This window comes from Hesperophylax consimilis, chromosome 2 (genome assembly GCF_061612785.1).
Source record: "Hesperophylax consimilis isolate HC1 chromosome 2, BYU_Hcon_1.0, whole genome shotgun sequence".
NCBI classification, from domain to species: domain Eukaryota; kingdom Metazoa; phylum Arthropoda; class Insecta; order Trichoptera; family Limnephilidae; genus Hesperophylax; species Hesperophylax consimilis.
This window is the reverse complement of record NC_142837.1, coordinates 12003839-12030410: the sequence shown is the minus strand read 5'-3', so window position 1 is coordinate 12030410 and position 26572 is coordinate 12003839. Positions and strand designations below refer to the sequence as shown.

At 34.4% G+C, this 26572-nt stretch overlaps 2 protein-coding genes across 3 annotated transcripts in view; one reads left to right on the top strand and one right to left on the bottom strand.

Moving 5' to 3' along the window:
- aos (protein argos) overlaps positions 1-22532 on the top strand; it is a 60094-nt gene extending 37562 nt beyond the window's left edge. For both annotated transcript variants that reach the window (XM_089644494.1, XM_089644501.1), the window contains 3 exons: positions 17606-17730; positions 19292-19559; positions 20099-22532. In XM_089644494.1, the coding sequence (XP_089500620.1) occupies positions 17606-17730; positions 19292-19559; positions 20099-20353 (648 nt within the window). In that variant the 3' untranslated portion in view covers positions 20354-22532. The remainder of the gene's footprint in view (positions 1-17605; positions 17731-19291; positions 19560-20098) is intronic.
- The window catches only part of LOC149425702 (elongation factor-like GTPase 1), a 457452-nt gene that overhangs the window by 196079 nt on the left and 234801 nt on the right, over positions 1-26572 (bottom strand). The gene's annotated exons all lie outside the window — the stretch shown is intronic.

Sequence of the window (26572 nt, the reverse complement as noted above, 5' to 3'; positions counted from 1 at the left end):
AGGAGTGACCACATTCCTAATAGATGATAGAATTTGCTCCAGTAAATTGTCAGACATTTTGGGATCTTCGGTAGATGCCGTCATCGACGAGAGTACCTACCAACTTACATCATACTGTTCTTTTACAGAGGTGGATGAAGCAAGGGCCGGTTTAAAACGCGTCTCCATAAGAAATAGTATTTTTTCATGAACGTTTCGCACTTTAGACTCTTTATTTCTTCCTGGGACATCCCCGAATTCTTTTACCATTCTCTTGTACGCCACATTGTATCCAAACTACCTTTGTCCGTCTTTGCTCTACAAGTTCAAACCATCTATTTCTACTAAATATTAGGCTCACGTTTTTAATATGGTTTTATCATAAATATACAAGTTTCAGTCTTATACACCTTCGAGATATTCCTGCGTTATAATTAATATAAATAAAGACGGCACTAAAAAACACGCATTCAAAATGAAGAAAGAAGGTTGGGTACCTATATATTATATTCGCATAATACGATTACTTGATACGTTTGACATAGTTATTCAGCATTCATATGAAATGAATGAAAATGCCGCTTCAAATCGTGCACCATGAGCAATTTATCTTTTGGTATAGAAATCTTCTTTCTTGTTCGAAGAAGGAAAGAGACTCGCCCGTCTAAAGCCTTTTGTGATCGGAGACTGAATGGGAAAGAAGTGTGGCACTCACAGAATGGAGGATGTCTTCTCGTGAGATAAAAAGACCTAATGAAAGGGGGACGCAGCAGTACCTACATCGCCATCGCCTCAATGGCAGGAAGGAAGTGAACGCTTTGGAAACTAAATAACCACGACACAAGAGGAGGGGAGCATCTGCATATCATATTGACGATGGGTTGAATCTGGAAAAAAAATACCGACACCTATTTTTTACACATTGTTTTGAAGTTTATTTTTTCGTTTTTTTTTTTTATTTGTAGTGCCATGTTTACGTGTTTGTGTGAAAAAATATCGTACCAACGTGTTTATTAAACTCATATTATTCAATTCAATATATATGTTCTGTAATAAAATTAAGCGGAGTAAACATGTACCTACTACTAGACATGTTAGATTTTGAATTGGAAAGATGTGGCAGGGCTACATATATGAATATTTTAACAAAATCCCATGATTCTTCACATAATATATGGGTCTACTAGGTCTAAGTGTTGCGATGTTGATTGTTAAGAAAGATCTAACAGAAAGTAAATTACAGATATGGATAGGAAAAATGATCACCAAATACCCTCGGTTCTATACTAAGAACGTCAGTATTTTAAAAGGTTGCGAAGTTGTTACATGTAATTATGAAATTGTAACTTGTAAAGTATGAACATTAATCATTGAAGAAATTGAGATCGAGCTGAACGGCTGCATTTAAAATGCAGCGGAAAGCGCCAAGGTACACAACAAGGTATGTAGGTACACGATAAAATACATTTGACGTTCTCAACTCATTTCCGATTACTTTAGGAAAAGCATCGCTGAATTGCATCCGGTAGAGCAATGATAACAATAGAGAAATTCATACTTAGATATCGCCGTGTCACAAGTTTCTCTTAATAACATTCCCTGCATCGATATACAACTCTCTAGATAAGCCTACCAATAAGCACAGAAAGCCATCAAATACGAAAGTATTAAACAGTTCAAAATTAAATTTTCTTTCAAATCAATTGACAGGGCGTTAATACTAACGTGTACATGATATATTTATACCTTTTCTTTAGGAGTTAAATTTAGCGAAAACATCCTGATCCTGAGGGATAATTGCTGTTAATCCTTTTAAAGCTTTTATAAAATCAAACTTTTTAAATATAACATGTTGTCACCAGTAGCGGCTCGTGCCTTTTGGGAGTAATAGAGTGCTAATATTAAAATAAAATGGCATTATTGATGTTGTTGTAGCCGAAAAAAATTTTTTTTTCGAAAATTGGTACAGTGCACTGCCAAACTAAAATTTCCTGAAAATCTTCATACAATAAATCGAATTTTCTAAAAAAAAATTAAAAAACGTTTCAGGCTACAGCAAGTTCAATAATGTCATTTTAGTTAATATTAGCACTTTACGGTTACATGTCGCTACAAGTTTATAATTCAATTCAAATACGTACAAACACAAGCACAATCACAAGTTCAAGCACATGCACAAGCAAAATAACAATCACAAGCAACGTGTGAAAGCATATTTAACCAAATTACAATCCAATATAAAATAATGACATCAAATCTAATAATCTTATAGCGTCTACTCATTAATTACAAATGAAACATTAAACTGCTCTGTGCTGGTTTCTAATTCAATTATAATGATCGAAGCTGACACATTTACTTTTAAGTCATTTTAATCGATTGATTTATATTGCAACTAACTTAAAATATGACTCGTTAACCTTTTTTGATAGATAATATATTTTTAGTAATGTCCCGTCATTCACAAATATTATAATTTTATTGCGACGTGTATCCTGGTGTGGATCGTTATATTAATCGCAGAATTATAAGTTCCAACGACGTCAATAAAATGTTTTGTTGATGGGTTTTTGCCATTTTATCCATTCGTGAATAGGCGTTGATTGAACGAGGATAATTTATATGATAACAGGTCGACTAGAGAGGTGAAACACATTTAATTGAGAGGTTTAATGAAGTAAGAACGTGAGAAGAACAACTAGGAGTGAGGAATCCAATTTTAATTCCAAATCCACGTGTCTTTATTCAAACATTTTATCTGTAAATATGCCATTTGACAGGAGCGAACTAACAAATTTCTGTAAATCGTGATTTTGTCATATATTTAACATAACAAATGGATTTCTTGAATTCTTCAGACTGGCCACGAAGAAAAGTGTCAGCTGTTAAAGGTAAAATACTATCTGTCGAAACTTTTCGAATACGAATGGTATTCTCTCGCGAATACAATATTGGCGGTGCTTGCACTCTTCAACAACTAAGTTCATTTTAAAATACATATGTATCTGGCGCGCTCCGTCTATACATGCTGTGATGATGACATGACTTCTAGCCGTAAACACCAATACTGCAATTTAAATATTTTAATATTTCTACAGCGACCTCAATGTGATTTTTTTACAAAAACGGTGTTGTAAAAAATCATACAACTATTATTATTATAGGACATCGTGCATATTATCGTCCCGTTTCTGTGTACGCACAACGAACGACAAGATACAAAGTGCGCGGGCGAGTCTAAATACACATACATTCTCAAATACTGTGAAATACGTAAAACACACGTATACAAGCAATAATACTATGGTGTGAAAGCGATCTGTAAACCGTATCCAAAATGCTAAAACTTACCTTCTTTCCGCACATGCGCACTGAGACCCGCAAGCCAATATCTTCGTCAAATTTATACGATATTATTGACAGCATCCAACGTACAAATACCGCCTTTAATGCTAATATTATGTATAATTAACAGAATCGTATACTTTATTACTAACCCATTCGATTGTAATAGAGTATACGATTAATGGATTTATGGAGACAATTTTAGACGGTACCTAATTGTATCTTGTTCGTGGGCTAGCGTCTAGATGTGCATATTTGATATCAAGTAGGTAGTCCATGTCCAGCATCCCTTCTACAAAAAGTCACCGACCGCCACTGATATGTATATATAATATATTAAAATCAATCATTAAATTACGTATAATATTGCGGACACTCAACTCACTCTAAAAATAGTGAGTACCCCAATATTACTTGTTTAGGATAATAAACACAAAACAAAGTAAACCTATTATCCAAGGAACGTGTATTCCCCGCGAAAAATAATAGACATGAAACAAAAATAAGAAAAAAAAGAGACGAATGACCATAGTCTAGAGATCTGTTGGGACAGGGGCGGTGAGGGTGGGCACTGTGGGCAGCGGAAGAAGGAGCAGTACCCAAAACATTTAATTATTTTCATCTCCGTACACCTGCTCACAACATCCTGTACGGGCATATTCAACGGTTCGAGAAGTGTGCATCAGGCCTCGCTCGATAAAATAAAATACGCGTTACTTGAGCGAAAACTTTTTTAATTATGGTAGATCACTTTGTACTGCTCGTTTGAGTTAAATTTTATCATAACTTAATCCCATATTATTATCCAATGGACCACGATAATAGTCCGGCAAAGGGCACTCGACTAAAAAGGATAACAAATAATACAGAACAAAATAATTCGAAAAGTATTAAGGTAGTGACAGACCCACGCTATATGCATCAAAGTTTTTTTGGGCGTGGCCTATACAGATTATATCTTGAGGTGTCACACTACGCTACACTCTTACCTCAGGAGAAGGGGTCAGATCAACTGGGGAACTGCAGTAGAATATCGTTTCTTTGTATGGGATCTGTCACCTTGACGGATTACAGCCGCGCAATTACGGCGCTCCGTAAATTGTTCTGACGCATAATTTTCAAATATCGCCTTGCTACAGATCACAGCACATATCGTCCACGCCCATACTTATCACACTTAACACAACATCTGTCAGGTGTGGCAGGTCTGTATGGGATTGTATGGAGAATGATATGGAATTATATAAAACGGTTTGATGCGTTTATAACGGGATCCCCCTTTTCTGATCGGTTGAAATCATAAATATGGCTGATTTTGTTTTTTAGGCGACGGACATAATATTTACGGTATAATTATAATACTGTATTCCAAAAGATCAGAGTATTGGAAAGAAAAGATTAACTCTGAGCGAATCAACCCGCGTCGTCTGTGGAACTCAATAAAGACTGTAATTTTTATAGTCACTGTTCCAACGAAAATAGATATTACCCCGGAAGCCTTCTTAATTTTTTTCGGGAAAAAATTGAATCCATTCATGCTTCCACATCTCACGCCCCTCCGCCAATATTCAGTGTAATTTCTAAAGGAATCTTGTCTTCCTTCAAACCCGCAACGCTGGAAGAAGTAAAAAAAATAATTTCAAGCAGTGCAGTCTTGATCCTATACCGACATGGTTATCAAAACAATGTTCTATTATTATTAGCTCCATTCCTAGTTCACGTTTTTAATAAATCTCTCAGCACGGTTGATTTTCCTGAATCACTCAAGTCAGCTGTAGTTACACCAATACTGAAAAAGTCACAAATAGACGCCGATAACTCGGGTAATTATCGACCGTTTAAAACTTACCAAAAATTTCAAAAATCTTGGAGAAAATTGCTGCTGTACAAATAACCAGTCGCTTGAATTCAAATAAATTATTCGCAAATAGTCAATCGGCGTACAGAAAGCTCCTTTCAACCGAAACCGGACTATCAGACAAACTCTTGCCGTAGAGTCAGGTAAGTTATCACTTATCTCACTCCTAGACATGAGTGCAGCGTTTGACAAGATTGATCACGAATTCCTCATTAGGAGATTATAGGAAACTTTTGGTGTGAATTCCGACATCGAAAATTGGCTGGTATCCTATCTATCCATTCGCTTACAAGCCGTGAGGGTTGGAAATAAATTGTCTAACTTCGCAACACTTTCTTCAGGAGTACCCTAAGGATCCGTTTTGGGTCCATTTCTCTTCATCCTTTTTACAAATGATGTCGCCAAAATAATCGAGTCATCTGGTCTCTTGTCTCACTGCTACGCTGACGATCAGCAAGTTTATTTTTACTGCGCTCTAAACAAAATCAATAGTCTCAAGATCCAACTGAATGTCTAGAAGCAATAACTCGTTGGATGTCTTCAAACAAGCTGAAACTGAATCCATCTAAGACTGAGTTTTTCTGGGCGGTCACAAACAAACGTCAACATATCATAGACGATTCACCTATTTCTATTTCCGGCAGCCATATCATCCAAAAAACAACAGTCAAACTACTCGGTGTCAATTTAGATTCTTACTTTTCGTTTAAAAGTCAAATAAATAGGACTGAAAGCACCAGTTTTTTTTTCACCTAAGACAACTCAAGTCTGTCCGAAGAAACCTTCATACAGAAGCAACAAAACTACTTATCAACTCTTACGTAGTTTCACGTCTCGATTACTGCATTGGCATTTATGCCAGCCTTCCAAAATATCAAATTGACAAACTTCAATCAGAGTTTAATGCAGCAGCACGGCTCATAACCGGGGTTTCTAAATATTCGACCATTTCAAAACACCTTCGTAACCTTCACTGGCCTCAAGTGCCCTGAAAGAATCCAATACAAATTGTGTTGGATGGTGTTTAAATCCATCAATGAAATGGCCCCACCATACATCTCTGAACTATGCATCCCGGAAAACACTGGTCTGAGGCAGTCAACTCTTAGATCAGCAACATCATCAGCTGTAGGCAGACTGATGGAACCGAAGCGCAAGCCAAATACTAAGTTTGGTGATCGCGCTTTCAGAGCATCTGGGCCGAAGACTTGGAATAAACTTCCGCAGAAACTAAGATCCATAACAAGTCCAAAAGCATTCAGGTCTAAACTAAAAACTTACCTTTTTAAGCTGTCATACCCTTAAATTAAATATACCATTCCTGAGAGAAAGTCCAATTATTTCCAATTTTCCAATTATGTCCTAAATCCTGTATCTAAATTTCGCTAATAAACAATTAGTTAATTTAATTAAGTGTTAATCTCAAGTGACCTGCCAGGTAAGTATTGTACTGTATATTATCTCCATATATAGTTTTAAATATCAAAGATCATTGTAGAAATGTATTATATATTACACAGCACCCTTGAGGTGATTTTGCACAAAAACGGCGCTATCCAAATCATCCAAATTTATTGTTATTATTATTAAAGGCACTAATTGCACCACTCAATTCTCTATTCATTTCTAAAAATAAAATACTCATAATTCAATTCCAAACGTGTGGAAATCTGCTTTATTTTTTTTTGTAGCCAAACTTTTGACACAAAATTATAGTAGAACAATTTTCTCTATTAACCTGTAATATGTGTGTGTATCTGGCGTCCGTTTTAATGGTAAATATTTGAAAGACTCTATGATCACTTCGAAATCGGTAAACGACAGAAGGTATTACAAACGCTTGCCAAGTACCCGTATAAGGTTACATTTATAACACTCGGTTTTGAAACGATTTACCAGATTTCGTATTTCTTTCGAGGCATATAACGAATGATTTGAGAAATTTAATAACTATCAGTAAAGCACGAATACGTTATGAGGAAGTCGGAACACATGTTCTTACAAATGATAATACTTCAACACTACATTTACTACATTCACTTTAACCATTACATTTATTTGCACAAGGCCACCTGCGTGAACACGTGTTTAGATATATTCTGAACACGTGTTCAACAGTATTTTGATAAAAAAAATCCGTACTTATTTTTTTTCGTTAACATATTAATGAAATTGTATAAATTTTTTAACTCGACTTACGTATAGGTTAGATTTTATGGAAATCCTTGATTGTTCCTTCGTTTCCACCCTAAGGGCGGCTTGCACCATAAGTTAAATTTGATTTAAATATAATTTTAAACACATTATTTGATTTAAGTCGACTTGGCGTCTTGCACCACAAAATTTAATTCGTTAAATGCGTTTAAAGAACTGTCAAAGTTAAATACCCAAAAGCGGCTGTTTAACTGAGTTAAACGTGTTTAGCCCTACTCGTAAAGCAGTACTGTCAAAAATATTTAGGTTATCTCTTCGATTTCTGATTGTGTTTAAAATCTATCTCATTTTAATTTGTATTCACAATGAACATTTGGGATTTGTATTCTGACGATCATGAAGAAATTATGTTATTGAAATTATAAATAACTTAAATAAATTATAATATAGTCAGAAAAGTAAACAAGAGAACAAATTTATTTGAAACACTCAGTGCCAAGAAGTTTCAAAGAATATTTCGTCTCAGTAAAGAAATGACATCATTATTAGTGCAAGAAATTGAACCTCAGTTAAAATTCAACACCAATAAAACATCAGCGAGGTGCTCGTAACTTGGAGCTAACACTCCTTATCGAGGAGTACTTTGCAAGGTTGTAAACTTCTAATCATACCTACAGCATTCTTATAATACTTAAACAATATAATATGTAAAAGAAATAAAAAAAAAACAAAATTACTCGGATAATTGTTTTATTTTTAATTCCAACAACAGAAGCTCTTTTTGTATTATTTCATCATTATGTCTATTTGCTTTAACTTTTTCTTCATAAAATAAATGAACACACTATTAAACCACACACACAATCACAAAATATTTTGACACTTCAAGTAAAATGAAACATCGTAGCTGTTTTATTTACGCGTAAATGGCGGTAAACACGCGGTAACTGTTTTACCGACGCGTTAAACGCGTTTAACTAAAATTGCCACCGAACTGCGTGGTACAGGACGCAACTAAACGCATTTAAGTTAAATGTATTTAGGGTCTTAAATACGTTTAGTTAAATACAATTTAAGATAAAATTTGCGATAGTTGGTGCAAGTCGCCCTTATTGTCCCTTTTTAACAATACTAAATACATGATGTTATATTTAAATAAGGCTTTACTTCCGCCCCGAGCCTCTCCTGTAATAATGGCAATTTATGTAACCCCTTTCCTGTAAAAATGAAAGAGTTTTGGCGAGGCTTCACACGATAACTCCCCACGATTAGAGCCTATTTAAAAACCTATTTACTTGCTATGCTTTAATGAATTTCATTGATTACAACATATTTTCTTCTCCGTATTTATTGATATTTGGTTAAAGAAATTAATTTTTTATTTAAAAACTCAATAAAGTTGTGCCAGTTTGTTAAGATCATTGTTTTCAGCGTGGCTGCAGTTTCAATCTTCGGAGACATTACCAAACTGTCCACAATTTATGTGTTATGCAATTTAAAGAAAAAAAATCTCTATCTACCTTTTCATCCACGCCCTTACAACACGGAAATTTCGTGTGCCTCACATATAAAAAGTATTACACAACTGTTTATTTTCGGATGTGTTTTCGGAAAATTCTTGGGAATATTTTATGTAAAGTTAAAAATCTTACATCCTTAAAAATTAACATCGAGTTACCTTTGCACGACTGGGTACTGGGTACTGTACTGGGTACTTCCTGCCCTTGGTGAGTTGGGAAGGCACCCTTTACGGATATCAACCCTATAATATATGCTCTCACAAACCCTTTCGATCCAAGCTCTATTATCCTCTCCATTTGACGTTCTCGAATGATAATATTTTCCATAAATATGTTTATAGCTAGGTGCCTTTGTGGCCGTTATTTTCATCGATACATATAGAACATGCACAAATTTAACGAGTTTTTTTTACTGTTTTCAATGGTAAAATCCAAACTTAGTACCGCTTTAAAATCACATTTAAAAGCACAATATCGTTCAACCTACAATATTACAAATGATTAAAGACGCCATATTATACCCATAACAAAATACATTAAAAATCATATTGTACAAACTTCAACGCAATTTTGGTAGTACAAAACGTTAAAAAGCGGGTAAAAAAACTTGTATGGATCAGTTATCGTCTACCCTTAGTGAGACAGAAAATATGTTTAAATATCTTCACAAATCTAGTGCAGCGCTCCAATAAAAATAATTCAGTGTAGCAAGCAAAAAGTCACGTGCCGGCTCTGATTACAAATCGCTTTACGGCCACACTTTTCAGTGGAAGTTAAAATAATAATAGTTAACATCTCTGAAAAAACGTATTGCCGTTCGCAGTGCGCACTGCGGTTAATGAGATGCGCTGCGCACTGCACACGGTAGCTGCAATAAATGAACCCACACAGACTCCATTTGCCTCTAAACGATAATTTAGCAAAATACTCGGTGACAAGTACGAGTTAATGGGAAATTAAGTTCAACGTTATTATTATTAAAAGACAATTAGGCATATGATTTGAGCGAAACGGATAAATTATTATTTATTTTCTGTTTACTTTAAGCACTTTTTGTGAATGTATCAGAACTACCAGAAATTTACAGAGCGGGTTTTGCAAGTCATATTTATAGGTAGATACCTACCTACATTAAATTTAAGTACGTATCTTGTTTGAGTGCAGTTTAAAATTATCGCTTCCAAAAGAAGTTGACTTTGATACATTTAATATTATTATTACATCAGAGGCGCTTAATAAAACCAGATAAAACAATTATAATTAAGTGTAGTCAATTAAACTATTTATTTATTTACTAAATAAATTTACACTAGAAATAGTTGTCACAGATAATATTATATATTTACGTGTATAAGCTTCAAAAGTGATTACAATAGTTATTCCCATATACACCTAGAAACCAGAAGAAAAATCAGTAGTTTTGCTGACGATACAGTATTTTATTTAACGAAAGAGATTAGATAAGTATCTACAAAGAAGCGGAACATGGACTTGGTCTCCTGCAAAACTAGCTTCAAAGAAATTCCGTCAAACTTAGTGACAATAAAACAAAATACCTGAAATTTTCTATAACAGCCAGGGGATGACTTTAATCTCAAATTGTATACATGCCAAGGAATCGTGGTTTATCATGCCCCTGTCCCACTATAGCAGACTCCAAAATCATATCTTGGAATTGAAAGCGATGATAATCTCCGATTGAATTCACACATTGACGTAATTACAAAAAAATAAAACTCAACCAGAGCAGTACGCCAAAATATACTAGTTACTCCCAGTTTGAATACATCCTTTGGACAGATAAGTATTAAATTCTATGCTACGGAACTATACAATGCTCTACCAAATAAAACAAAAAAATGACGGAAATTAATATATTTAAAATAAAAATACTGATAGAACAAAGTGATGAAATCAACTTACAAACATTTTTAAGACGATGAAACTTGAAACTAAATGCAAAACAATAAAAAAAACTACAGGCCGCCTCAGAACAGGAAACACTAGTAGGAAGGACTGTGAAAAATTGAATTAATACTTTATATACCTACATCATTTACAAAAGTTGCCATTGCAACTAAAAATAAATAAACGAAAAGGTATAATGAATGAAGCCTGCTCTTATTAATTTAATCGTAAATAGACATATCGCGGGCTGTGAACTTTTAAATGATAACAGGTACACGGAGAAACACCTTCCTGATAAAAAAATGCCAATTTATTAAGAATCTCTTCAGATTATTCGTATAGATCATTATGAATGAATTGATTCGTATCCTGATAAATTTTTAGTAAAATGCCAATGGTTTTGTCACGATGTCCGAACACGTGTTCATAAAAGTCCTAACACTTTTGCATTTCATCATGATATATTATTAAGACAAACGCAGGTGCGTGTTCCGATATTATTATGAAATTACTAACACTTTATCAGGAAACCGCTTGCAGTCCCGTTTTAACGGGATTACCAATAATTTTAAAATATTTTTAATAAATCAGCAGTAGTCGTGTTTATCCGTGTACGTTGGTTAAATCGGTGTACGTTTGCAAAATGGATATGGTTCTATGAAAGCAAAGGTACTTACAAAGACTAGTAACTAAGTATCTGCAAAGTTATAAAAAAGGAATACGCTGAAGGTACAAAGTAACACAAGAAATAATCAGACATGAAACTGTGGTTATTAGAACTCACCACAAAAGGTGAAAATAATAAAAACCAAAGAATGGAATGAGGAAGAAAAAAACAATGTTCGGGCTAGTAGGTAACTTATAATTCAAATGTAAACATTTGAGACATAGGAATATGGCTTCGAAAGTGTCAAGCACACAACCTTGCCCACGAGTTTCTATAGCCGACCGCGGAATTGTGTGCTTATTACAATAATTTCTAAATGTTACATTGTTTGCAAATCGTAAATTTTAATGCTTTTTTTCGACAAAATATCTTCTAATGTAAAATTTTAAAGCTGTTCGATTCAGTTGTCACCTTGTAGTACAAGAAGATATCACAAATTGAATTCCGAATAAAGCTTGCTTACAAACTAAATGCGCTCGGTAACTAAAACACATACTAATAGGAAGTGGTGTTAAAACAAAGTTATTAATGTACTACTAAAATTTTCACTCAATCAACGTTATTGAAGTTTTTTTAGCTCTAGAATGAAATAACAGCATGTAAACGATGTTTTATATTCTATGCAGTTTCTACGATCGAATTCTAGCAAGGAAACCAATCTGCCTATTATTTAGCGAGTAATTTATTGATGTGAACGAATTGAAAGCGTCGAATTTTCTAAGACCCAGGTTTTGAGAGAATTGTGGGCATAATCTCGAGTTTTCATCGCGTAAACGCCAATTTAAAAGCTGCGGTAGTGGGTCAATGCTAACTCCTTTCCCATTCTTAGCTATCCTCCAGAACTAACTTTACTTCAATAATTGCGTGACTTAAACTGTGACGTAACACAGTAAAAGTAAATAATTCTTACTGACGAAAGTCTCAAAATGTATTTCGTTTTAAAAAGAGAGCCACTGCGACAAAATTTTAGGTTGCGTCATAAGTATGTTGTGTGAATTGTCATTTTACTTGCGTCACAGAATTTGTGTACCCATTGAAATATTTAGTATAATGTAATATTTGTAGGTCTTTAATAATGATTGCTCTATGGATGAGCAGCGATAGATCTGATATCAGATGCCACCACAGCAAGGTTGGTTAAAGTCTCGCGGTTGTCTCGTTGGTCACCTGGTTCATTGATGCGTTAAACCTACATTCTACGTTGTTCAGACACGGCCCTTTTTCACCTGGTGCTTAGATGAAAAAATAGATTCTATAGATAAGAAAAAAACATCCTTAAAAACGGATACGGAAGCAAACAACAGTCAAATTTATTTAATTTAATATGGTTTTTGACATTTAGGCCAAATTAACAGAAAAAATAATGTACGGATAATATTCGACATACAGTTGGTGCTTAGATGAAAAAATAGATTCTATAGATAAGAAAAAAACATCCTTAAAAACGGATACGGAAGCAAACAACAGTCAAATTTATTTAATTTAATGTGGTTTTTGACATGTAGACCAAATTAACAGAAAAAATAATGTACGGATAATATTCGACATACAGTTGGATGAAAAAACGAGTCGTCGACATGGGGTGATCAAGTTAATCAAAGCTTGAGCCTGTTGTGTCGAGAGTCGGAATAACAGAAAAGTGAGTCAAGTTTTTTTACATGCTTTTCGACTACCACACTAGGCACATGCCCATATTGGGATAGTCGAAATTTGTCTTCATACTTATGTTGTTTTGCTGTTTTGTTGTATTGGTATAGTGAGGAAATCAATAATTGGTTTTTCAGTTGTAAAATTCACGTGAATAAGCCTGATAAAAACCACTTGTTGAAAGAATGGAAATATACATTAGAAAAAGATTTTTTTTTTAAATTCGAATTAAGTAAAAAAAAAAAAGAAGAATAATAAGCAAATTAACTTATGTTAATGATATGTGGCATTCTTCAAAACAGTTCCTTCTCTTTATAAAAAACCACTCTGAACACTTGTGGTATAAAGATCATCAGTTTTTGATTTCCTGGTATCAATGCTCAGTGAGTTCATTTTGGAAGCAATATAAGAGAACTGTCGCTGGGCGAAAGCTGTTTTCGTTATAGTAATTGTGCATTTTATGTGTGACGAGTATCGTAGCGGGTGTGAATTTAGATGTATGAATTCGAATGAAGCAAGGATTACCTATGCGCCAAGACTGAATTTTGTGGCACTCCATCCTCTCTGTAGCCCTCTGGGAAATGGCATAATGCTAACATTACGTTTATTTTTACTACGTTATATTATACCAATGCGAAGTATTTTTGGCGTAATTGTAAAACAGTTGTAGAAGGTTTACGCACAAACACACGTGTAAGGAATACTCGGTATGTTGTCGTCAGCCTTCCTGTAGTTTACTATATGTTTGCTTTTCCCTGCTATAAAATGAATATAAGTATACTATTTAGGTATATAGTATAAGATGGACCAGACGATAAAGACGATACGCGGCGGGCGGCGGGCACGCAAGGACCACTGCCACTGCCACGACCGCATGAGATAGCGCAGTAGCAGAGCTACTAGCGGATAGCGAGATGGACACCACATCGTGTGGCCATCGCCATGCGGTCACTAACTTACATTCATATCAACCAGACTGTATAATATTAACAGAGACATTTACAAATGATGAGTCACCAGCCTTTCAACTTCCTAACTATACATACATCCCAACTAAAATAAATATCAATAAAAATAGTGGAATCGCAATATTCGTTCACACCAAATTCAGTATTGTCACGACTTTGGAACACCCAATATTACTGACTAACTGTATTCAAATCGAAATTAAACTCGATAAATATATTTATCACATAATTGCCATTTACAGAACACACGAATCAAATATTTCACATTTTATAACTCAACTGAAAAATATATTACTACCGCTTAAAAATAAAACCTGTTTTATCGCGGGTGATTTTAATATTAACATTAACGAAAAATCAGAAAATATTTTCAAAAATGAGTTCCTAAATTGTATGACTGAATTAGATTTTAAATCATGCATAAACAAAAATACTAGAGAAATGCACGGACAAAAATCGTCTTGCTTAGATCATATTTGGATAAACATAAAATTACAAAACCTATATAAAATCAAAACAATGATTTGGCAAACGAATATTACTGACCACCACACTTGCTTATTATTGTATGATAATGAAATAAAATCACAAATTAAGGCTCCAATTACTATTAAAAAAACCACAAATATTGCCACTTTAGAGAAAAAATTGAAAGCAGAAACTTGGTGTACGATACTACAATCTAACGATGTCGAACAATGCTCAAATATGTTTGAAAAACAAATTATGGATCATATTGAAACCTCCACAACAGAGGTCTCATTATACACGAATTCAAAATTCAGACGTATAAAACCTTGGATCACTTGTGGCCTAATAAAATCTATCAGAGAAAAAGAAAGGCTATATAAAAATACAATTAAAAATCCACACGATGAAAATGCTAAGATAGTTCTCAAAAAATATAGAAATAAATTAACAGCTTTAATTAAAAAAAGTAAAGACGACTACTTTAAAAAAATAATCTCTACTTCAGAAAACAATCTAAAAGTTATTTGGAAAACGGTAAATTATGCAATTGAAAATAAGAAAAAAAATAATTCTATAAAATATTTAAAACATGAAAATAATATCATAGATGTATCCAAAGACCCAAAACTAACAGCAAACATTTTTAATTCTTACTTCTCTAAAGTAGGAAACAATCTCGCTGATAAAATCACTAAATCTGTACACACACCAAAAACTATAACAACTAATACCCAAAAACAAAATACACTATCCACTTTTAAAAAAACTACCGAAACTGAAATACAACTTGTAATAGAAAGCATGAAAGACGGATCCTCTCCAGGTTTTGACCACATTTCTGTGAAAATTCTTAAAGAAATGAAAATGTATCTACTGAAACCACTAAACCACCTTATCAATCTCAGTCTGACTAAAGGCATATTCCCAACAAATTATAAAAAATCTATAATATCCCCTATCTTTAAAACCGGCGACCCGCAAAATGTTTCAAATTATCGACCGATATCACTAATATCGAATATAGCAAAAATATTTGAAAAGATTGTGAAAAAAAGGGTTGTTGATTTTCTAGAAAACAATAAAATATTACATTCCAATCAATTCGGATTCTTAAAAACAAAAAGCACACAAGATGCAATAGCAAATGTAACATCATTTATATACTCTGCACTTGATGAAGGAAATAAATGCGCAGGAATATTCATAGACCTAAGAAAAGCATTCGATAGTATCTCACACGCAAAGCTTATCAAAAAACTGAAATTAAATAACATCAATGATAAAGCCGTCCAATGGATAGAAAGTTATTTGAACAATCGTGCACAATTTGTTAAAATAAATGACCAAACTAGCGACCGAGAAACATCAAATTTTGGTATCCCACAGGGCACCGTGCTTGGACCAATATTGTTCATTTTGTATGTAAACGACATATTTATTCAACCATTGCATGGCCAAATTATCTCTTACGCTGATGATACAGTCCTTATAATAAAAGAAAAAACTTGGGAAAAAATTAATCTAAAAGCTACAGAAGACATAAATAATCTAAAAATATGGTTTGACAATAACCTCTTGTCGTTAAATAGTGATAAAACATATGTCATTCCTTTCGAAATTAACACTAACATTGTACCTCCAAATCTTCAAATATTCTTACATAATTATTCTCTCGCACAACACGATACTAATCACTGCCAACAAAAATGTTCACTTCTGAAAATAGCGGATAAAATTACATATCTTGGAATAATCATAGATAAAAACCTAAAATGGAAAGATCACATCGACCATACAATAAAAAGAGTTAGGAAGTTAATTCATATATTCTTACGGATACGAAACTTTTTATCAACGAAAAACCTATACTCAATATACTACGCATTAGTACAGTCTATTCTTCAGTATGCCATTATCAGTTGGGGAGCAGCTTACAAAACTAATCTGACCCCCATAGAAATTGTTCAAAAACTAATAATAAAAATTATACTAAAAAAACCTCCAGACTTCCCAACTGACAGCATATTCGAAGAATTCAAAGTTCCAACATTTAAAAACTTATTTATAAAAAATTCAATTATACAAATTATAAAAGAAAAAGATAAATACGCATTTATAACTGAAAATCGTACTAGACTTAAACATGTATTTGTGTGCCCCAAATTAAACACTTCTTTTGCACAACACCATTATACTCACCAAGGAAAATTCTTTTTCAATAACCTACCAATAGAAATCAGAAGCATTAGGAACAAAATTCAATTGTTGAACTCCATCAAAAAGTATTTTAGAGAATGTCACACTAAAAATCTTACTTGTTTTTCTTCTTACTGAATACATATATGTTTACATATTTTAGTTAACGGGTCTGATTGCCATGTTTCTATATTACCTACACATACATATATATTGAAATACATGATTATAGTAAATAGTAATTATAATTATATGAAATGTATTAACTGTACTGCATTGTATTAACTGTACACGTGACTTTATTTGTACATAATATGTGAAATGTTAACTCTTCTTCCATCCACAAGCTAAGGCTTTTAATGGAAGACCAGTAAAATTATAATATAAAAAATGTAACTAACTAAAAAAATAATAAAAAAAAAAAAAAAAAATATCCCCGAGCAGCACCTTAAACCACAACATATCACTCGCAATCATTGAGAAACACTCAACAGTAGATACCTACTATAAATATATTCTCTATAACGATAACACTCGGGTGAAAGATATCCATTCGGAATCGAAACGTTGTTTGCAAAAGCTTCGGTGACCAGACTTAAATAGCCAGCTGATTCACTCCACGTGTCCTTGCACTCCCCTCACTCTTCAGTCTTAAAACATACCCCACTTGCGGATGCTACAGTCCTACTGGCTACAGGCAGTGGCAGCGGGATTCTTGAATCGTGTATTCGCAAGGAAACTTTCAAATAGTGCAAGAAAATACTTTAACGAGCGGTGAAGCAAAAAACTCTTTCAGATCGTAATTTTCAACAAAAAATTGACTTTAAATTTCAGCGCTTGTTGATGTTTTATTTGATATATAGGTACTCATGGTTGGTTTGTTTAATTTCAGAATTCCGAGGAAGATCTCCCCACATGCAGTCCACACGCGGTATGCAACAAGGTAGACCTCTACGACGACAACCTCCCCTGGGTGGAGAGGCAGTGCCGCTGCGCCGGACACCATGTTTGCAAAAGGTGGCTTTTACTAATACAACTCTATGATAAATGATAAACTAGGTATTTCATTTTAAAACATTTAAAAGCTTTTAATGTAGATAAAGCGTTGCGCGAGGTTAGTTATATGTTTAAACTTATATATTACTAGTGGGCCCGGGCAGACGTTATCCTGCCACAGACCGCCATCTATGTAGAACGCATTTTCTATAGACCTCATTTTATGTGGACTACCTTTTATTTCGGATAGTTTATGCGTTTGACGTACATAGAATACATGCGCAAGTCACATCCATCGTAGATATTGTTTGAACGTTTCATTTGATAACGATCATTTCAGCAGATTGTGATTATTGTTCAGTACGATAGAAAATAAATAAAAATGCGACCGGTACCGTTCTATACTATTAAAACTGCCTTGAAGTATGTCTTGTTTGAACAGTTTGACAGATTGCCGTACGAATACGATCCAGAAAAAAACGCTTATAAAAGTACATTTTTTATACATCTTATATTCAATTGTAATAAATAAAAAGAAAATTCTTAAATATAATGAAAATTCTTAATTAATAGTAAGTAAAAATTAAATGTTATAAATGAGGTAAATAAAGATTAATTGTAAGTCTAAGCAAAATTGTTGATTTAAATTATAATAATAAATTTTACTCAGACTCATTTAAAAAAATATATTAGGATACATTTTTATTTAGGTATATATGTTACTACTATTTTTCGCTAAAAAATATAGACTGAAAAAAAAGCGATTGAAAAGCCGTGAAATCAACACCGACAACGCAATGATTATTGAGGATAATCTAGAGAAAACCGGCGATTTTAAAAGCCGTGAAATCAACACCGATAACGCAATGATTATTGAGGATAATCTAGAGAAAACCGGCGATTTTGAAAGCCGTGAAAGCAACACCGATAACGCAATGATTATTGAGGATAATCTAGAGAGAACGGGCGATTTTGAAAGCCGTGAAAGCAACACCGATAACGCAATGATTATTGAGGATAATCTAGAGAGAACCGGCGATTTTGAAAGCCGTTCAATCAACACCGATAACGCAATGATTATTGAGGATAATCTGGAGAAAACCGGCTATTTTGAAAGCCATGAAAGCAACACCGATAACGCAATGATTATTGAGGATAATCTAGAGAGAACCGGCGATTTTGAAAGCCGTGAAAGCAACACCGATAACGCAATGATTATTGAGGATAATCTAGAGAGAACCGGCGATTTTGATAACCTTAAACTCACCGGAAATATAATCTTGAATGCTTGAGAAAGATTGGTTGGTCGGCAGGAAGGAGGTTTGAGGAATTTTCCCACTTCCCACTCTTCGCAGAACTAGTGTGATTGTGAATTTATTATCGATTTGATAATAAAAAGCCAGAATTAACGGAATCTCTCGGACGTTTGCGGAATGGCGCGAGCGGACATATAAAAAAGTCAATCTAAAAAGTGTCCCATTACAACCCGCATGCATTAGGAAACCGGTCATTATTATGTTACATTCTATCCGATTGAGATTATGTAACATCCGTTTTATAATTGTGTACTCATTTTTTGCAGTAATCTGTCTTCGGACGACGGGCACACGCTGGTAGACAAGACACGCCACTACAAGATGTGCGAGCCGGTCAAGAAGCTGCCCAAATGCCGCTACTTCAGGGACGCCACTTGGACGCTCATCTCAAGCCCTGATGCCAACGCCACGGAGCAGATCGTGCACTGCCACTGCCCCAAGAACTCCGTCACTTACCTGCTCAAGAAACAGTCGTACGAGACATCTAGCGGCAACCTCGGATACCAGTACACCTTCGCGTGTTCGCCGCAAAGCGTGAGTTTTCATTATCATCTTGCGTTGGTTTGAATCTTGGATTATTTGAGGATTTACGATAGATGGATTTTTACACCGACTAGGACTAGATAGAGAATCCAGCAAGAAACATGTATGATTTAAGTCAGTGGTTCTAGTATTGATTATTTAAGAAATGTATTTGTACAGCGCCCTTGAGGTGATTTTTCACGAAAACGGCGCTATATAATTTAGCCAAATATTATTATTATTACATCACTCGAACACTAGTGAACAGGTCAGGTGTGAATATAGGTCAGTTATTCAATTATGAAGAAAATATTAGTTGAATATTTTAATTCAATATATGTAGCGATAAACGCAGAGGAAAATTCACAATTCGATATAACACTCGTCAAATTTGATGTGCGCTTTTTGAATTTAGTGAGAATTGGAATTGATTTCGCTATTTATTTCATTGTTTTATTTTTATTCTTATTTATAAATATGTGTCACAAATCCCACTTACCTCCCCACATTCTGAAAGTAGTATAAAGTAGTATGAATTGACATAATTACAGAGGCTCAGGTGTTCGCGCAAGGAGCCGTGCAGACTGTTCACGGTGAGGAAGCGGCAGGAGGCTCTGGACGAGGTGAACACGTCGGCCCTGTGCCAGTGCCCGCGGTCCCACTCGTGTCCTCGCCGCCACACCTCCGCGGGGGTGCTGCCGGGCAAGACCTACACCGAAGAGGCTATCCGCACCTACTCGGGCTACTGCATGCCCGAGCTCTCCCTGCTCAGCCCGCCCCCGGAGCCGCCCCTACGCGACAAGTGAACCAACGTTCGCAACAAATACTTATTAGCCAACGAGATTCGAAAATGTCCAAGACATTCTGATATCATTTCAGGCAGTTTTTACTTATTTTAGAAGTTCTTACAAAGCAATTAATGAAAAACGTTAATTTATCTCATATCGTTATTTTTTTTTAAATCTACCGAAATATGCATCTAAAATATTAATTTTGAACACCTCCTAGACGCTTTAAATGCGATGAATGAAAGCTTTGTGAAATAAAAATACCAATGAATTGAAGCATGTCACCTACCTTTCGTTACTTCGTACCTACTTTGTAATGGTACGTATACATTTGCAAACCGAAACGCGAACCGAGCCACGAATTACGGAAAAGGGAATGAAGCCCCTGTAAGCGGCGTTTCGCGACATTTGCGGCTTGCTTAGTTCCTTTCAGTTGAGGTTCGTCTCGCCAGTTCGGCTCGCGTATGTATACGTAGCATTAGGGACGAATCATATTAAGCTATCGTTGACTGAACTTTGGGAGTGGAGCGATTTGAAATAGAAAGCTTGCTGAGAGACTGACGTGTAATATATATAAATAATAATGTATTATTTATTTTACTTGGAGGAACTTTTTTGGATAATTAATGACGACGCCATTCCCCCCACAAAAAGTATTTTTGAAAACAAATAATAATTAACGTTTAAATAAGTAAAAATTTTGTTAATGTTTGTTTTATTTATTTTTGTATCATCCGTAGTTGCCATGTTAAACAACATACCTCGAATGTATATTTTTTAATTGAGTTTTTGGGTGCCATCAAGTTGTATAAGTTAAGAATTTGTAAAGTTTTTTAATAATTTTGATCTTGATCAAATATGATGATATTCTTAACGTGTTTTACGAAAAAAGAGTAAAGTTTCACGCGCTCGGGAAACTTCTTTCGGGTAACAAATTGGAAATGAACCAGTTATGTATTTTAGTTTCATTTTTACTTTAGTGTACTGACTTTTAGTACAAAACATAGATTTTGATCTTGACAATATTAAAATCTCCACTGGGCTGAACGCACTCGCTACTCAAAATGTTAGCTGTAGCATTAAGAACTTTTAAATATTTATTTATTTTTAACTGTTACAAAAACAACTTCTAATTTTTAATAGTAAATAAGTTACAAAAATGTAGAGAAAGCTTTAAGGATTTTTAATGAAAATACATTTTTAAACACAAGCATGCGTTAAACAAAGTAGATTTATATGTATAAAATAAATATAAGAGGTCTATTTATTACAGTCATACAAATATGTAGCTTTATGATTTATAAATAAAACTACCAAGGTTTATTTATCAAAATGATTTATTGATTTATTTTGGAATAACGTTTTCTTGTTCAAACTTTAAATATTTATGAAATTCAAGTTTGGTTATTAGTTAGTAAATTAGAACATTGAAAAAAATGTTTCTTTGGTTATTTTTAAAAATAAAATCGCTGACAATATTACAATTGCTTTAATGAATTTAATTTTACTTAACTTCCCATGGACTTGTTTTTCTTTTTACTTTTTGTTACCGAAGTTGATGGTCTTGACAAAGAAGGATTTAAAGAAAAATATGTTACTTTTCCAAGGGGAAAAATTCTTGGGAAAAGTCAATAAATTAGCTTGTGTTTCAGCGAAATAACGTATCGATTTAGTTTAATCCAAAAGTACAACGATGAAATCCGAAAAGATATTTTTTTAGATTGAAAAGACTACTATTTATTAATTATTTATTAAAATGTAAGGCTTAATATAAAGTGAACAACTTGGAGAAGTTTAAAAATTTAAGAGAGTATTTAAATAATAATTTTAAGCGTGAGCTTCCTCTTAGTTTGTAGAGTAGTTGGTAGAAAATTTACATTTTAATTAGCGAAGTTGTACAAGATTCTAAATTGCACATTTTTGTAAAAGATGTGTATACCGTTGACAAACAAACACACGCTTTTCTTAAAAGATATGCATGATATTTTCTAAATATACGCAACCGGAAGAGGAATGCTATCAAATATTTAAAAAAGAAAATATCATGCAGGTCTTTGTAAAAATATATGCACTTTTTTTTTAAATAGACGTATGCTCCAATATGCGGTCTAGTAAAACATGGAAATTATAGAGATATGGATGAAGTTGTTAATATATGTAATGTTTCCACGTGTTATGAAAAACAGTATGTAATGTTATGGAGTGTAGATTTTGATAATAAATGTTTTCTATAAATAAACCAGTTGCATAATTCAGGCGGACGAAAGAGTCACCTGTAAATAAAAGCCTGCACTCGGGGAAATGTACATTGAAGAAATATCCAAATGCAAAACACACATTATTGCCGCATTATAATATACCCTCGTGTAAATAATTTTAAGAACTCTAAGCGAAATTAAAAAGTTAGCAAACACTAAAACAATTTATCCGGGAATCAATGAAACTACAACTTTGTCGAAACTCCAACAATCAATCGAAGTGTTTCCAAAGGTAAAAAATAACCTTTCAAAATACTCTCGCTACATGTAGATTGAGGGAAAAGCTGATTTGAGATTATCACGGTCAAAAGTATTACAGATATTTATTTTTGGGGTATTATGCCGTGTTGCCCTAACTCCTTTAGCCAACGTTTCGGATAGCATCACCAGGGCAGATGTGTATACACATTCGCACTATGAGTCTACACATCTGCCGTGATTGTGGACACTGTAATGCTGTCCGAAACGTTGGCTAAAGAAGGAGGTGGCGCAACCCGGCATAGTACCCCAAAAATAAATCACTTTAAGAGGGAAAAGATACCTGGGGTACAATATTAAAGAGGACGCTGTCGAAACTTATCACTGCACAGCAAAATAAATGTAAAATGGATCCCGTTCAATGGATTTTGAGCATCTCTCAAAGCTGTGGGTTCACTATGGGTTTCAGATAAAAGTTAGACATATAATATAATCAAGACTCAGTAAGCCCTACCATATTCGAGTACATATTCTGCTATCTTAGACATGCAGACACTAAGAAGCGTCTATTTTGCCCTTTTCCAATCCGTAGAAACATATGGTGGGATGGGATAGTTGTGCTGAATCAATCCATCATCAATCCAATTATTACAGTACAAAACTAATTTTGAGAATTATATTTAAATGCCAACCTATATACCTATCCCTCACAAGAACTATGTTGAAATCAGAGCCTAATAGCGCGTGTACACGTTGGCCCAATGCCAAAGCGCGGGCCCTCCGTGTACAGGACGACTTGGCGGTTGCATGCGTTGGCCGGTCAACGCGATTGTTGTCGGTTTTCGTGCGCACATCAAAGGATCTTTCACATGTTGGCGCGGTAATACGCAATACGCGTTCAGAGGAAGAGGTCATGTTGATTATTGTCTGAATGCTTATTTACGTTTACGAATCACGATGCTTAATAATATAAGGTACTGTTCGAGGAACGAACAAGGGTTGGGATAGCCGTATTTTAAAGGGCTATTCCACACAGATAAAGCATGGATAACGCCTATGGCTTATGACAGGCGAATGCAATAACATAATTTGTAAGGTTAATTCACAGTCAGCTTACCGGGTGGCGAACGAAGTCTGCATCTCGAGAATCATCTGTCAGCACTGGAACGGTGATCGTTGTACGGTAGCACTCATTATGTTGAATTGGATTGCGATAATTGCGATAAAATACGTTTAAGGGATTATTTCTATAAATAACCGGCGATAGTACACACATTGGTTTTGACAAGATGAACGTTTCGACGCGATTGTACGGTTCACGGCACCCCGTGATTATAGCTGACGTGTGTGATTTCAAACTGTACAGTTAAAAAATCTGACCATACTATTGGTCAGCACACGGCCTGTCAAAAGCAAATCGGCGTGACAGAACAGGTACTGTTCAAATAAATTGCTGCGGATGCGATATTTTCCATATCCATCTACATTTAACGGCCTCTGTGGTCGAGGGGTAAGACTCTCGGCCAGCGTTCCAAAGGTTGCGGGTTCAAATCCCGGCGTGCGCAAGAAAATTTTATTTGATTAATTAGTGTTATTTCACAATTCATTTATTTAAAAGTGATATATAGTATAGGTACTTGCGGCAAGTTTCAGAATGAAAGATACTCTCAGTATCGCCCTGATGTAAGACCACAATCCAGAACTGAAACGTTGCTTGAAATTGCTTTAGCGGTGTTTGGTGACTAGACCTAACTAGGTACTCCCCCACCTGCCTCTCTTCATCTCCTTCCCCTCCCCAATACCTTCAGCCTTACAACATACCTCGATTGGGGATCCTATAATCTCACTGGTTCCAGACGGTTGGGAGCAGTTGGGACTCTCGTGCGGTATTCACATAAAAGGAGGTCAAATGGCCAACGCAGAATAGGGTAATTTCATTGATTTTTTTTATTCCCGAAAAAAAGTGAGGAAAAAATAGATAGTGAAGGTATATTTAGTTTATTTTTATGTTGAAGAATAAATTTTTTACAACGATTTATAATGTGCCATTTTCCATTTGCCGCCTAAACGACATGACCGTTTTTAACCGGCCAACGTTGGCGACGGCGTTCGCACGTTGGCGCCAACGTGGACTGGGGGCTTTAGATATTCGCCAGTTATTTACCAAGATAAGCGTACGCTACATGTGATAACCTACTGGTGGCTACACAACATCGAGCACATACCCGCTTTTCATCGAACCTTGGATGCGTGGTCCCCAAAACTAGAACCATATTCGCTCGAGGACAATTATTCTGGTTCATCGCTCCTAAAATAATATATATAATAATAATAAAGATTGTATCATTTCTATAGCGCCGTTTTCGTGAGAAAATCACCTAAAGGGAGCTAAACAGCTCAATTTACACATTAAACCTAATCCCCACCTAATGGACTTTAGGTAGTGACTGAAAACTAAAACTTGTAGCTAGTGGCTTATAACTAAAGTTAATAGTTAGTGATTGACAACTACGACTAGTGACTTAAAAATATACATATTGTTATGACTTTATGATTTACATTTTTTTGTTTCTACATAATATATTACTATTATAGTTATTACATTATTTAGTAGCTTTTATGACAATGTATATTTAAGATTTATTTATTTAAAGTCCGAGGTTACTATTGGGTACTCGAACCTATAAAGAGTGGCTATACATAGGATAAGTTAGCCGAGTTTTCCAACTGTTGCGAGCATTTATTTGTTTATTTATTAAAATGTTATCCCATGGATAAGCTTTCAAGAGGACGGTAAAATATCCCCTATGTAATCTATGAAAGACAATTATAATACAGGCAAGAGCCAATTTTACTAACCGAAATAAAATAAACGAATGTTATTGCAGTAAGCTAAGCTTATAAAACGCATACGGCCTGTCCATTTCGAGAATAGTTGCCAATGCTGAAACATAAATGAAATTAAAATCGGTTTCCCCAATAATGAAAACATAAATAATCATGATAGAATGAACAAAAAGCTTCCAGTTTTCCACAACAGGTGTCTCAAGCAGTAAATACCCGGTAAATTGTTAGGAGAATGAACTATCTATAACAAGTTTCCCTTGAACAGTTTTTAAGTTCTTCAAAAAATATATGTTATTCTTTAAGATAATCCCCATACATTTGTTATTGTAAAAAAGATAATTCTTGAAAAAATTGAAGAAGATAGAAAAAATCGCGAAATATGCTACGAAAATATTAATAAAAAAACAGGTTTGTTCTGTTATTTAACACATTACAGGTATGAAAAATGCATAGTGTTTCTTTAAATGCTTCTCGAGACATTGTCGAGAGTTTTCAATTCTAAAATAAGTTTGTGTTTAATTAAATATTTTCAAAGCAGTCGCTTGTTCATTTCAAGTGTTTTTTTTATAATATTAGGGCGCTCTATTTTCATTCACATTCGGATTTTAAAAACAATCGTCATTCGCCGGTCGGACGGCTTGCTTAATAGACCTGCGCTTTCCTGATGCTTTCGGCACCTAAAATTACGTGATTTATTATAAATAATATTTTATTGCAAATAATATATGTTAATATAATTTAAATAAATGTACAAACAGTAGATATTATACATACAGGTGTCCCGAGGTAAAGTGAACTAATTTCGGGGGGTGATTCTGCATGATGATATAAGTAAACAAGATTGTGTAACTTTTCCAAAATACCAACGTTTTAAGGTAGATATCAGGAATAAGTTAATAAGGTGAAAGAAAAATAAATATTCTTCGACGGAAAA